This window comes from Ctenopharyngodon idella, chromosome 2, assembly GCF_019924925.1.
Source record: "Ctenopharyngodon idella isolate HZGC_01 chromosome 2, HZGC01, whole genome shotgun sequence".
NCBI classification, from domain to species: domain Eukaryota; kingdom Metazoa; phylum Chordata; class Actinopteri; order Cypriniformes; family Xenocyprididae; genus Ctenopharyngodon; species Ctenopharyngodon idella.
The window spans coordinates 14,802,161-14,816,815 of NC_067221.1; the positions used below are offsets into that span (position 1 = coordinate 14,802,161).

The 14,655-nt window shown below is 36.1% G+C and overlaps 3 protein-coding genes across 3 annotated transcripts in view; 1 reads left to right on the plus strand and 2 right to left on the minus strand.

Annotated features, from left to right (window-relative positions):
* The first annotated feature begins 16 nt into the window (after window positions 1–16).
* On the plus strand, window positions 17–4,232 carry LOC127500095 (uncharacterized). Its single transcript, XM_051871008.1, has 2 exons — window positions 17–271; window positions 556–4,232. Exons 1-2 carry the CDS (start codon window positions 162–164, stop codon window positions 3,659–3,661), a joined length of 3,216 nt encoding a protein of 1,071 aa, XP_051726968.1. The 5' UTR covers window positions 17–161; the 3' UTR covers window positions 3,662–4,232.
* Window positions 4,233–4,359: 127 nt separating this feature from the next.
* On the minus strand, window positions 4,360–8,877 carry slc22a13a (solute carrier family 22 member 13a). The gene is made up of 10 exons (XM_051871015.1): window positions 8,034–8,877; window positions 7,743–7,846; window positions 7,095–7,249; window positions 6,664–6,832; window positions 6,448–6,568; window positions 6,250–6,344; window positions 5,945–6,159; window positions 5,763–5,871; window positions 5,467–5,673; window positions 4,360–4,483 (listed from the first exon to the last, which is right to left on the minus strand). Exons 1-10 carry the CDS (start codon window positions 8,406–8,408, stop codon window positions 4,420–4,422), a joined length of 1,614 nt encoding a protein of 537 aa, XP_051726975.1. The 5' UTR covers window positions 8,409–8,877; the 3' UTR covers window positions 4,360–4,419.
* A 1,205-nt stretch (window positions 8,878–10,082) lies between these two features.
* oxsr1a (oxidative stress responsive kinase 1a) overlaps window positions 10,083–14,655 on the minus strand; it is a 14,675-nt gene continuing 10,102 nt past the window's right edge. The window contains exons 15-18 of the mRNA XM_051866417.1: window positions 14,111–14,163; window positions 13,910–13,978; window positions 13,333–13,397; window positions 10,083–13,226 (exon numbers count right to left, since the gene is read on the minus strand). Of these exons, the coding sequence (XP_051722377.1) occupies window positions 13,152–13,226; window positions 13,333–13,397; window positions 13,910–13,978; window positions 14,111–14,163 (262 nt within the window). The 3' untranslated portion in view covers window positions 10,083–13,151. The remainder of the gene's footprint in view (window positions 13,227–13,332; window positions 13,398–13,909; window positions 13,979–14,110; window positions 14,164–14,655) is intronic.

Here is a 14,655-nt window from a genome sequence, read left to right on the forward strand (position 1 = left end):
TTTCTTAACAGTTACACTAAACTCTACAGTATCTTTAAAACTACATGCAATAACAATTTTTGACTTTTTTTTTCATAGGAGGATCTTCCTGCTGTGTATATCATACATAAACTCATATTCTGTCTATATTGTTATCTTAGTTCCTGTCACCTGCTAAAGAGATGTGCTCTGCATGCCTGATGCCAGTTTACCCAATGGAGAAAATGGTGGCAGATAAACTAATTCTACACAATAACTGTTTCTGCTGCAAACACTGTAATAAAAAGCTAAGGTGAGAGAAATTCAGAAATCAGTTTCCAAGACATTAGCAGACAAATCAGTTACAAAAAAAAGGAACATTTGATCAAACCTGTGATTCACAATAAGAAATACATGTGAAAATGTCCTATTAAAATATCTAATCAATTACAATCTATATAATCTAATTTATATTGGATATTTATCCAATCGCAAATCAAATTATATATGACTTGATTCCCTGCAGTTTTTTTATTTTTATTTCACAGTATATACTTTAACATTGAATCCTCATTGGTGTACTATTATTCATTACAGCATTCACAATTACTCTGCTCTTTATGGAGAGTTCTACTGCACATATCATTACCAACAGTTGTTTAAGAAAAAGGGAAACTATGATGAGGGTTTTGGCCACAGACAACACAAAGACCACTGGCTTCCTAAAACAGAGGAACCTAAACCTACTAACAAGTTCAGCTCAGCACGTAACACAGAGCTTACATGTGTTGATGGTCCTCTAGGGTCATCTACAGGTACTTCATCTCCACAGCAAAGACACAGCGATGCTCAATTCAAAAGTCCTGACACCAGGAACAAGCTTACAATTAGCTGGCCACCGGAAAAAAAGGGGACCAGACAATACCCGGTTTCACAAGGTACTTCCTTAGCCTCAAGAAGGACAACAGAATGGTCAAATGGCGACCATTCTTCTGCAAGAAGCTCCAGAAATGCTCTTGAAAAGAAAAGGTTTAATTCTGGGCTAGATGAAATGGACAAATCAGTTCAGCTGTCACCTCGGGTTTATGAGAAGACAAACACATACTTACCTCCCTTCACAATTAAAGGTGGGGTTAAAACACCACATTCAGAGCTTGTTTATGCACCTCATCCAAGAGGTTCAAAAACATTACAGAAGACTGCAGATACATCTGCCCAATCTGGAACACAAAGCAAAGTTTCAAAAGGTGGGACAGCAACGAGTAAAAACTTGAATTCTGTTACCTCAAGACCAGATTCTGTGAGAGAACCCAGTTTGGCTGAAGATAGGAGAGTTGATAGCCCAACAAAAATAAAAAAGTCTGTCCGGTTTGCTTCGAATTCAAATACAGATGGTGAAAATAACACCCAGATCAGCAGTGAGGAAGCTGAAAGCTCTACTGAGGCCTTTGTTGAACCTGCAGTTGTCAATGGTGATGTAATGACAGCAAAGAGAGATATGACAACTTTAAAATCAGGAAAAGAAATAGAGGAATCATCTGAGGAAAGTTTAATTGATACGATGCACAATTTATACGGCAATGATTCCGTCAAACTTCCCAAAGCTTCAGACGGACAAATGCAGGATCCTTTTCTTCAGAATTCAGGAATAGGCCTACAGGAAAGCATCTCGTCTGAGCAGAGCAATTTAGGTGATACAACAAAAGTACATAAAGCAAAAATGAGCAAGACGAAAACAATCCCAATTCCTGAAGAACTGCAGGTAAATAACATCACTGCATGTGGTACAGAATCATTCAAACCAAATAGTGAATTGTGTGATTTGGAGCAGGTTGCAGAGATGAGTAATGAGGGTGTTACTGAGACTAATGCCAATGTTATAGCCTCCAAAAATCAAGAATCCACAGACATAATTAAAGATGAATCTAAAGACCCTGACATGCTGAACATGCCTCCAAAATCTGATGATAAAAGAAACGCAAAGGTTAGTGACAAAAAGGCCACGGATAAAGGGAATAAAGGGTCTTGGTCTAAAGGTAAAAGCCCTCTTTCCAAACTCTTCACATCTGGCCCAAATAAGAAAGAGAACAAAAGTGAGCCAAAAATGGAAAGCAAAAGACCTGATAACAAACCTAGAAATTTACTGAGCAGACTCTTTTCAGCCACTGAAACAGAGTCAGAAATAAAGAAAACACCAGAAATCAAAACAGAATCTACATGTGAGGAGGAGTCAGAGAAAATCGTAGGGAAAGAAGATGGAGTGAACACTGCACTGGTTACATCTCTTCCTCTGACTGAGACCACCTCTCAAAATACACCTCAAGAGAGCATAAAACCAAGACAAAACTCATTAAGCGATGCTCCAGAAGAACTTAATCCCACCGAGAGCTGTCAAAATCCCATCTTATTGTCTAATGGAAGCTCTGCAGATGAGACGGTGCCATCAATAGACCTTGATCTAACTGAACAACTCAAGTCTGCTTCTGGTGGTTTTGGGGAGATCGATAGCAATGAGGCTCTTTTTTCCTCACAAGAATACATTAATGTAGATCTCACCTCTCCAGACTCTTTAAAACCATCAGATCTTGAGGAGAGCCTCGACTCCTTTTTGCCTCAGGATGAAGACACATCTGGTTTTCTCGATACATCTGATGTGTTCACATCTCAAGTTACAAGCACTAACACAGATGTCATGGCTTTTTCAGATCCAAATACACTTGATTATACAAACAGTGGCACATTGGCAGACACTGAGAATTTTGAAACACCATCAAGTGATATAGGGAGCTCTTTTATTCAAGGAAACCCATTTGGAGAAAATATAGAAGGAGAAATACAGGGAGATTCAATACTAAATTTGAATGAAGATACTCTAGATATTTTTGGTTCATCAGATTCAAAAACTGAGGTAAACCCAACTCAACTGACTGAAATCCATAAAAATGAAGCTAGTGTTTCCTCAGGACTGACTAATGATCCCTTTGGTATGGAAAATTTATCAGTACAAGAAATAGACATCTTTGGAGGAGACAATATGCTCATTGTCTCTGATCAAACGTCCACAAATAATTTCTTTGATATTATGACAAACAGCAAGTCTCAAAGTCAAAACCCTTTTGAGGGAATTACAGATGGTCAACTGGGACCAAATGGAGTTTTTGACTTCATAAGTTCTGAAGATGACCCATCAACACAGAAAAGGTCTGACCTCGACCAGGAAATTCTAATTCAAAGTGAGGTTAATAATGTTTTTGAAAGTAAAGGCAATCCATCAACCTCTAATGTGCTTGATCAAAACCTTCCCGGCCAAGAGCTAATTGAGTCTCAAACGGAGGCTTTTGATTTCTTCAGCTCTGAGCAAGATCCCTCCAGAACAGCATTTAGTCCCATAAGTGCCGATCCTTTTGCAAATGACATCTTTGCAAGTGCTATTAACAACCCAAGCTCAAATATATTCAGTGTGGAAACAACGCAAAGAACTGCAAACCCATTTGACGATTTCACTGGGTTAGAGGGTCACGGTGAGGCTGCAGAGACACAAGCAAGCAGCTTATTTCCAGATGACATATTCTCATCTATTCCTGCCATTTCTTTAGAACCAGCACAGGACACTTCCACCCTGACAGATCCGACAAATGCTGACACAAATGCTGTGCTGCCACAAAAGCTTGAAAATGACTGGATGTCTGACATGTTGGGGTAGTGTCTTTGCCATAATTCAGAAAAATATAAAAATCTTTCAATTAAATAAGCAGGTATATTGATTTGCCTATATAATATTCTATATAATTCACAGATTTTATTACTGACATTTAATTGATTGATCAATGTATATTTAAGTTAATGTATCCATGTATAATGTGGTATTACTTTTTATATCTGAATAATGAATCAATGTATACTGTATATTAAGTTAACATATCTAATGTGGTGTTACTTTAAAAGTTTCTAGATAGAAAAAATGTTAAAGTACTTGACAATTACTGCATTGTGATTCTACAAAAGATGTTCAGTTAAATCAGACTCAGATTACTTTTACTATATTAATCAACCTGTTTTTTTCTGACTAATAGTTCTGTGACAGGGGAAGAAATCAAATTTATTAGGCAAAGTTTACTCCAGTAATCCCTGATGTCATCATATAATCAATAGATTTTAATGCACAAAAAGGAAATAACTTTCAAGTTAATGTTGATCATGAAACAATGTAATGATAATTGTGTTCATCAAAGACTAACTGGTCATAATCAATAATAAAACAATAATTCACACAAGGTTTATTGAATATTATTATTTTTCATACAGTGATGACAGAACACTAAATCTGCAAATCTTTTCATAATGCTAAATGGCAAATAAACTGCAGAAATTATAAAAATCTAATTGTTACTTCTACATACTGTATCTTTGCACTGTAAACCCTTAAACAGAATATCCAGCATCTTGCAATAAGTTAAGATGTTATAACTTGGTCGCTTTGATGTCTTCACAATCCCTAGTTGCAAGATTAGCCATTTTTGGTCTCCTTTGGGGAAATAGAGGTGAAATAGTGTTATTTTCCCTTGGCAAAAAAGATAACAAAATGTTTCAACAACATTAAACGTATTTTACAACAATATGTAAGATAATGACTTGGCTTTTCACACTGCGCTTAACCCCGGGTTATCATCATTCTAAACCCTTACCGTTGGTCTCTTTAACCCCGGGTAAAGGAGCGTTTCACACTTGTAATTTAAATGCGGGGTTAGCACCACTTTTTACCTGGGGTTATGAAACCTTGCTCTGGAGCAGGGTTAGCACCATGTTAGCACCGCTTTTGTGGTGCAAAACTTGTACAGTGTGAAACGATGCGGTGTTAGAATGTTACAACTACATGCTTAGCAACCGACAACCAATCGCGTGCCTTATATTTACGCGTAGCCAGTCAAGAAAACACCGCGCGATGTATAAACAGTCATTTCTGCGTATAGGAAAAATGTCAAACGGCGATGGAAAACGCAACAATTGGAGTGAAGAAGAGACCGTCATTCTTACCTTTATAGTTTGAAAAGTTCACTCAGAAAAAAACTTGATATTTCAGTCAGCAATGTGTAATATGAGGGTGTGCAATGCTAGAGTTTTAAACAGGTCACGTGCTGCGTTTGTCCAGTCAGTGACACTAACACCGCAAATATGCAGATAAGGACTTTATCCTGGGGTTTAGGAATGTGCAGTGTGAAACGGTATCTTATGAATACCCAGGATTAACTGTTAACCCTGGGTATAGTATAAGCAGCGTGCAACGTGAATAAAGATAACGCAGGATTTCGTTTACCAGGGGTTTAGAATGACCCAGGATTAACCATTTCAAGTGTGAAAAGCCCTAATGTGTAACTTGGGTATTAAAGAGTCAATAAACTGATTTTAAGGCATGTAAAAACTGCAAAAGCAGTTTAATCCGCTGAACATCATTATATAAAACTATTTTTACTAGATGCATTAAAACTTCTTCAAATGTACTACATGTACCTCTTGCCCTCTGCCTCCTCTGTGGAATCAGGCAGCTCAGTACGCCTGGTCTCGGGCAGCAGGAAGGTCATTATCCCACTTGCTGCTGCCAGGCTGCCAATCACAATGGTAGGAATAGTGAAGTGGTAGATCTCCAGCAGATTCACCACAGGAGATAACATACTTGCAGCTCGTGCAGCTGTGGAGCCCAGCCCCGTGGCCGTCTGACTGGAAATCGACAAACGGATTATAATATAACTGCATTAAAACAACACTCTCATTCATACCTGTAGAAAATGACAAAGGCTCATGCCTACCGAATGGAGGTGGGGAACAGTTCTTGAAAATAAACATTGCAAATACTGCCTGCTCCGTTCATGAGAAATCTTCCACATGTGGCAAGAGCAGCGATGGCGACGTAATCACCTTAAATAGAGCATCACACGGTTAAGTGCTGATTCGTTGTAAGTTATAGTGTTACATATGTTAAAAGTTTTACTTTGTGGAACTGCAAGAATCAGGAGACAGAGAAACCCTCCCACTATAAGGGCACCCATTAGAGAGGCCTTCCTTCCAGCTGTTTCCAATGACCACATGCAGAGGAAGTGGACAGGAATCTCAGAGAGGCCGAATATGAGTTGAGTGAGAAAAATATCAAGGCCGAACTTCCCCACATTCAGAGAGAGACTGTAGTACGCTAGATTTACTGCACACCTGAGCATTAACAACAGAGGGCCATTCAAGAAAGCACATTTCAAGTCAAAAAAAGTCAAAATATTAAAAATTCTGTGAGAATCGACTCACCAAGCGAAGGTAATGGTTAAGAAATATTTCCTGAGCACACGGGAAGCAAAAAGGATTTTTATACCTCTTTTTTCAACAGGCTTTTCTTCTAGGACCTAACATATCAAATAACAAAAATATGTTATCCATATTGTGTTATTTAGGAGATATAGCTCTGTAATTTGGCTTGATATGTTAATTTATGAAATATATCTCAACCTTCTCCACTAATGAGTCAGAAACTGTACGTTTGTTGATTGCCGCTGCCTTCTGAATGAGTTTTTTCGCATCGGTAGTTCTTCTGCGGTCAAGAAGCCATCTGGCAGACTCTGGAATAAACCTATTTTGGTGTGCACATCAGATTATTTCATTCACTTACAAATTCATCCAAATTTAAAGAAATGTAAAAGGCAGAAAAGCATTGACCATACATACCATATGTAGACTACTATAAATCCAAGTGGGCCAGCCATTATAAACTGATCCAGCCTCCAGTCCCTGACAAAATATACAACCGCAAGAAACATGACCTGTCCCAAAGCGGCCAGGACTTGACTCAGGCAGGCTGCATAGGATCTCTGAGCGACTCCAATCCACTCGGTGGCTACAGTGAGGATGAAAACATTGTGATAAACACATAAGCAATTATAATGATGGAAATACAGCAATTCTGTGTGTTACAGTTATGTAGCCAATATAGTCTTGCACAACTGGTTTGTTGATGACACAAAAATAAGGTCTAAAAATGTAATGTTTTGTGTTTCTTCTAGAAAGAGTTATCTGATATTTTACATTAATTATTCAGTCAGCCAATAGCCAGTGTAAATAGCCAGATAAAGGTTGAAAACATCAATACTGTCTCATACCGAGGATAATGCTGTTGATCCGAAATCCTCCGAGGGCAACACCAACGATGAACTGCGATGTGAGGTACACATAAATGTTTGGTGAGAGACCAGTCACGACTGTGAATATTAGCATGAGCACCATGGGTATCTGTGTAGCTCGTTTACGACCAAACCTTGAGTTCAAAAAAGAAAAAGAGAGAGAGGGGAAAAAAATAATTTCACTGAAAAGGATCAATGACATCATGCGTGAATGGAAATGTTAGCTGAATTTTGATTTGACTTTGCTAAAAGTCAGTGCCAGGGAGTTGAATAATTTCTGAAGGCTGTAAACTTCATATATATGAATTTCAAGTGTTTCATGTGGGGAAAAAAGACAAATGTAGGTTTTTTTTTTGTTTTGTTTTTTTACAGTGGCCTTGTTACATTTAATGTAAATTATGCATAATTACAAGCAACTAGCCTTAAACAAAATGATATTTTAACCCTAACCTTATAGTAAGTACATGTTATTAATTAATATCACTCAAAACTTGTGTAACTAGGCCTATACTGTAACAAGGACAACTTAAAAGTGCATCGATTCTGTATTTAATCTAAAGTGTTTCTGCAAATTTAGTAACTACATTTAAAACTATTATTAACTGTACATTTTTTTTTAACACTTACGATTCTGAAAAAGGCCCAAAAAGTACAGCTCCAGCTAGTACTCCAGCGAAGAATATTGTCTGTGCTCCCCGAAAGATATTTGCATTTTCACAAACAAGATCGAACTGCAAAACACCACAAAAATATCAGTCTTTCTCCATGTAAACAGCATATTGTTGTCTAAACCAGCTCATAATGAGGTCATTTAAACACATGGTAGTTAAATTACATTGTGGTGTAACCACAGTGAGCACATGACTTCATAACATCAATGTTTTCAAATATACAGGTGACTAAACCCAAGTTACTTACATCTGTGACAATGGTTGAATCATAAATAGTATCATTGTGCACCCATCCATCAGTGCAAGTGGTGGTTTCATTTAGGCCATATTCCCATATAGCAGACAGACCCCAATCCACAGGCTCATACATCTGACAGGGATCGAAAGAACCATCCGGGAGCCTAGGCAGAGTCAAGTTAAGCTGCTCTTCCTTCGTCAGATTGGGACCCACCTGAAGGATCCAGTCAGTGTTGCAATGGTGGTTTGTGTCTGCATGGTTGAAGACAAGGCTGGATAACTGAAAAGGCAGAATGAGGTTTGGAAAGCACAAAGCAAACAAGAGAAGCTTTTGGAAGAGCCCAAAGTCTCCTATAGTTTCTAAAATCTCCCCAAAATCAGCCATGGTGGTCCAGAAGAGGAACAACTCAAGAAAGCTTGAGTAGTTATACCAGAAAACAAAGAAAATTAATGTTTAACAGCACAATCATGTGAATATATCACAGAAAGTCATATATACAGAGAGCAATGGTCATATTATTGAGGTGAAAGCGTAATGGGTCAACTTTCAAAGATGTTTTGACACCGCTGATTTGACAGAAAGACATTTAAATAAGCTCTATTTAGCAGATCAAGAATCGGTTTAGAATCAGATTGTGTTTCCTGGAATCAGATCGGATTGTAAGGTGCCTTAACATTCTCACCCCTATTTGTATGTATAATATATATATATATATATATGGGGTGTAATGGTACACAAAAATGATGGTTCGGTACAGATTTGGTACAGCAGGGGGAGAAAACTAAACATAAAATTGCTTTTTTATTAAACAGCGGTTTATTGAACACACTGTCTCTCTCTAATTCAATTATAATTAAACATTTCTTAAGGATAAAAAAAATCTTTATCTGCTAATGCTGTAAACTATAACCTATATAGAGAGCACTTTCTTGCACATTACTATAATATTAAAGGCTACAATTAACAACAGAGCCCAAATTCTTAAATTAAGTTGCTATTTATTTTTAGATATAATAATCACCACTCACATAAAAATTGTATGCAAACATGTACATTGCATATAAAGCAGTTTTTGCATTAACTTATAAATCTGTTTCTACTCCAATTACACAGTGCCCATCATAACTTGTTTTCGTGACAGATTTATTTAAACATACATTAAACATATACATTAAATAATCAAGACAGGTTAAGTAAAATATAACGAATATATAGTGCGTATATGTAGCGAAAGAGTTAATTTCTCTGGCGAACTAAACAAGCTGTGGACACTGAATGGCTTTTCTGAGTTAAATGCTACGTGACATTGTTTACAAGCTGTTTTACAGACCTCTTTCCGTGAAACACTGATTGAGATTACACGAGATACGTTTCAGCAAGTTGTACTGTATCTTACTGTATCATACCTTCAGATGTTCATTCATGTTTATTCTGTAACTAGTAAAGAGGAAGAGATGATCGCGTTAACTCGTGCTCCGCACTGTCATTTCAACTGAGGCGCCTATACAGAGATCTGTCACGCCACATCAGAGCGACAAAACGGCATTTATTGTTTGAATTTCATGATAAAATGAACAGAATTCAAGGGATGAGACTTTGTTTCTTATCGAAAGTAAAAAAAAAACAGAGCTTATTGCGATTATTAGTGGTTAAAAGTGGTTAATGGGCTATATACAACTCTGTATTCGTCGGTACACGGAAAATTTTCGGTATGAATACGTGTACCGTTACACCCGATTAATTATATATATGTGTGTGTGTGTGTGTGTGTGAGACAGACAGATAGACAGATAAAGACACCGTTACTTTTTTGTGTCAAAAGTTTTCAAAACAGACCAAAGGGAACTTGAGTAGTACTTTGGTTCTAAAGTATAAAAACTAATAAAAATAAAAATAAAAAATAAAATAGTGCTGACAGTCTCTGTAATGTGTAACTGAACAACATAACAAGCAATAAACTGGATAAGTGCCACAGTGGGTTATTATGGATCATGAAGCACTTTAATGTCATTATGCAATTCATATTCATAGCATTTAGACAAGTCTGCAGGGAAAATATCAGTTTCATTCTTTATTGATTATTATTAAAAATAATTGGGTACACATGCACTGAAAATCCCAAAAAGTGAAATACTATACAGTGTTCTACCATTGTCCTTAACACACCATACTGTGAGTGACAGTAATACCTCCATTGCTGTTGTGTCGTGAAAGTTCAATCCTTGCAGTTCAATGAGATAAAAACATGAAAAACAATTGAAAAGACACTAAATTTTTTTAATTGGAAACACTTAAATATTCCACTAAAATGGAGCTAATCCCTCTTTGAAACTCTTTGAGACCTGCATACATGTGCTTGGTGTGAAAATACAGCAGCCCTCCAGACTGATGGAATGACCTTAGACAACTCACCTCAACACAGAAACATCACCAGAGAGAAAAACAGAAGCATGGAGAGATCAACAAGATCTGATGTGTCAATCTGAAGAAAAATCAGCTGATTTAATTATCTTTAAGAATTCATACAAATGAGAAACCAGAATATGCTTTCGATTTTCAAAGTGCTCAGATGAATTACTTCCGATGAACTCCAGGAAAGGGCCAACCACTTGTGCACACGTGAAAATAAATACTTCATATCACTATCACTGAAGAAAAAGAAAATGAGTCAAGGATGTATCTTACAAAGAAAAAAGGGAAAATAGTTGAGACTGTTGTTGAGGCTTTAGAGAATCAACAGCATTTTTGACAGTCAAATAAATGAAATCATTGCGTTCAGGCTTTGACTTGACAGTCTAATTAAGGTCTCTGAGATATCTAAAAAATAAAATTACAATGATTACAGTAAGGTGGCATGCCATTGTAATGAGTTGTTACCCATTTAAACATACAAACACACAAAACTCACATACCACAAGCATTCTTTTTAAGAATCCCACCAACCAGTCCAACAATGACGACCAAACAAAGACAGCAAGGCAGAAACCGAAATGCAGGAAAACAAAAATAGACCGCCATTGTTGACAAAGTAGAACTCAGAACATAAAAAAAAAAAACACTCAAGTCATGCTAATGTAATCTTTTATGGGTGACATTTTCAGTAATGAAACCCTTTGAGCGAAGTGTTGCGTTTTTTTGACTACGAACAGAGAGAAGACAACAAAAAAAAAGACATGAGACAAACCACCACGTCGAGTCCATAGAAAGGCCAACTGTGAACGGTATGTATACTGTTTATATTATATATAAACAACACCAATTTCATTATTTACATGTTTTTTTTTTTTTTTATCAAGTACTCATTAAGATGCCCCACCCACATTCATTGTTGTATTCACACTAAATATATTTAAAAAATAATAATAATTCAAGTCATTTGCACATACACACAAGTGCGAAAGTGACAGCGAATGAATCACTGACCATGTCTACAATTAATCGGTTTTAAAACCACCTTTAAATTAACTGTTTGTTGGAAGCCAAGGAGGGAAATTAACTGGAAAAAAATAAAAAAATGAAATGAGGTGGAGTGAAAAACCTCACTAAAATTAATAATAATAAACCCAGTAAAGGGTGAGCAAAAACAATAAAATACCAGTTGCATGTGAACACATTTTCTGCCTATATATACATGGAATCAGACATCAGTCTACAGCTGAGACAAATGATATTAAGCAAATGTAATGGACTTAAATATTTACAGACACACCAATATAGACCCACAAATTCTACTGCCAATATCACTTGGACACCGCATGGGTCCTAAAGTCACTTCTCTTTAGTTTTTTGCTGGCTTCACTGGTTTTCACTTCATCAACAGTGCTTGCAAGGCCAGCAATGTATTGAAAGTCACACACACACACATTATATATATATATGTGCAATTCAGTTCCATGTACAGACTCCATTCCGACTTTGATTAGCATTTCATTTCAGGTTTGCTGTGCATTTAGATTTCTATAAAGTTTATAGCTTAAGAAATTTCAAATTTAGTTTAAAACCGCCCATTGAACAGTACAATACTGAGAAATCAAAATTTAACTGCCAGCGATGATTTGATTTTACCAAAAATGTTAATGCTATTCTTTTGCTGCCTTGCAAGCACTGGTATTTCCTTCAAAATTTTATAAATCTAGTTCTGTAACACTATCCAAACAGCTGCCACTATACTTAATAGATATGCATGTAAATGTAACTTGCAACATTATGCTCAATCCATAAAATTGCATATACCCTTTTCCAATATAAAGCCAAATGCAATTGTTTTCTGAAAGAACAGCATATTAGGAAATAGATCAATTTGATGAAAAACTCTCAAATTCTTGTTCATGTTTTTTTAAAAAGCTCATCTCATCTCTCTTGCAACTTCTGTTTTCATGGAAAGCCCATTCAACAAAGTCAAATGAGAGCAAAATGATCAGCATATCTTAAGTCAAAAATCATTCATGCAGTCTGGCATTAGCCCATGCAAAACGATGGGAATGTATCCCGATAGTGAGAGAGCAGCTGAAATGTGTAACTGTGAGGTGCAGTGCACAGGTGTAACAGTGAAGCATCATGAGTTGTGGGTGACGTGGCTCCCATGTTTACTGGTTAATGTGTAAAACCGTACAATGTAGATCGCTCCAAAATGACGGACCACATTGCATTGTACTGAACAGCTGACTTTTTATAGGCGGTCCAACATGCACCCTTAAATGCTATCGAATGACAATCCTCCCCTCTATCCTCCATTGAGGTACACAGCTGAAAGCACACACAGTCACTCATTCGTTTCACAGATGAGATCCACAGCTACTGTTTACCTACAGTTGTAAATTCAGTAGTACTATCGAAAGTAAGGCATTCTTCTTTTTGACATCTACCAGTATTAGGAGTTGGTTCAGATTGTGCAAATGTTTAAAGCAACAGAAAAAAACAAAACATACATGAATACTGTAAACATCTGAGGTGCGCTCGTATGAAGAACTCGGATGCAGTCCTATTCAACATTTGTTAATCCTATGTGGTGTCAGATTCCTTCTGTCTCTTTGGCAGTAGTGGTTTCTTTAGGCCAATGAAAGCATTTACAATGCACTGTTGTGCAAACAAGTCTGTTTTTTTCCCGGTTGCTGGTAATACTTTGTTTTAACTTATACTCAGCTGAGCAAATCCCATGAGTTTAACGTCATCTGGAATTTCAGAGCTGTCCACTCCCGATGCCTAAACCGGAGAAAGATAAACATAGTGCCAAATATGAAACACCTCCAAAGAGTAAAGCAAGCACAATGCAGAACTGACCACTGCACCACATAATCGAGTCACTTACCAGCTTGAAAGTGACATTTTTGTTGGTTTGTGGATCATCAACGATTTTCTGCAAATTGGCTGCAACTAACCAAAAAATATAAGTTAAAAAAGGTAACACTTTACAATAAGGTCTCATTTGTTAACATTAGTTGATGTTGTATTAACTAACATTAACAATGAGAAATACATTTGCTACAGTATTTATATATTTTTTAACAGTTAATAAAAATACAACTGTTCATTGTTTGTTCATGTCAGTTCACAGTGCATTATCTAATGTTAAAAACAATGCTTGATTTGAAATTAACATTAAGTAAGATTAATAAATGCTGTTAGAAGTATTGTTCAATCTTAGTTCATGTTAACTAATGTAGTTAACTATGGAAGCTTGTTTATGCCACTGAATAAAAAAAAAAAGGTAATTGCGACTTTATGACTTTTTTTTATCTTCTATTCTGTGGCGGAAACAAGCTTCCATAGTTAAATAATGTTAACTAAAGAAACCTTATTGTAAAGCGTTACAATTAAAAACACTCCTTATTTTTAACATTTGTCTTTTTAGTGTCAAGCAGCAATTTTTAACTTATTAAACTTACCAATAACTAAATCTCTTCCATCCACCAGTCCTGCAGACACAAGCTCCTGAGACACTCCATCGGCTGTGTCTGGATAGAGAGGAACAGGGATTCATTTCACTAGTTTTGTGATCAAGATTACAACTGGTCAATTTATGTAAAATTAGAAATTAGGAAGAAGCAGAGGGACACTTAGTCAAGCAATCAGTAAACTTCACAAACCTCTCCCCGGCATGAACTCAAATCTGATATCGTTTAGCTCTTTCTTTGTATTCCTGTTATAAAACAAAATGCAAAACTCAGATTAACTAGTTAAAGAAGGCATTTTGATTAAATTGTAGAATTGCAAAGCACAAATGTTTATTTACAAAGTAAGTAATCATTAATATTTTAAATTCAGGGTTCTTACACATTTTACATTTCAAAATTTCATACTTTTCCCGACTCAAATTTCCAAACCTCTCTGTTGATTTTTCTTACCATATTTAAAATAAATGGTTTTTACAGCATTATTTTCAGCATTATATTTGGTATAATAAAGTCATCTGTAAATATTTTTATTTTCTGTTTTTTTTTTAATTGGTTTTCTCAAAGTGATAATGTGCTTAAATGAGAAGAAACCTTAAACGCTTTAGTAATTTTGTTCATTAGTACTTTTAGTACTACTTCAACTTTATTTCAGTTAGTTACCAAGGCAACATTTCTAAGATTTAAGTTCTTTAAACTTTTCATATAATATTTATTTTTTTATATTATTTCAGCTTTAT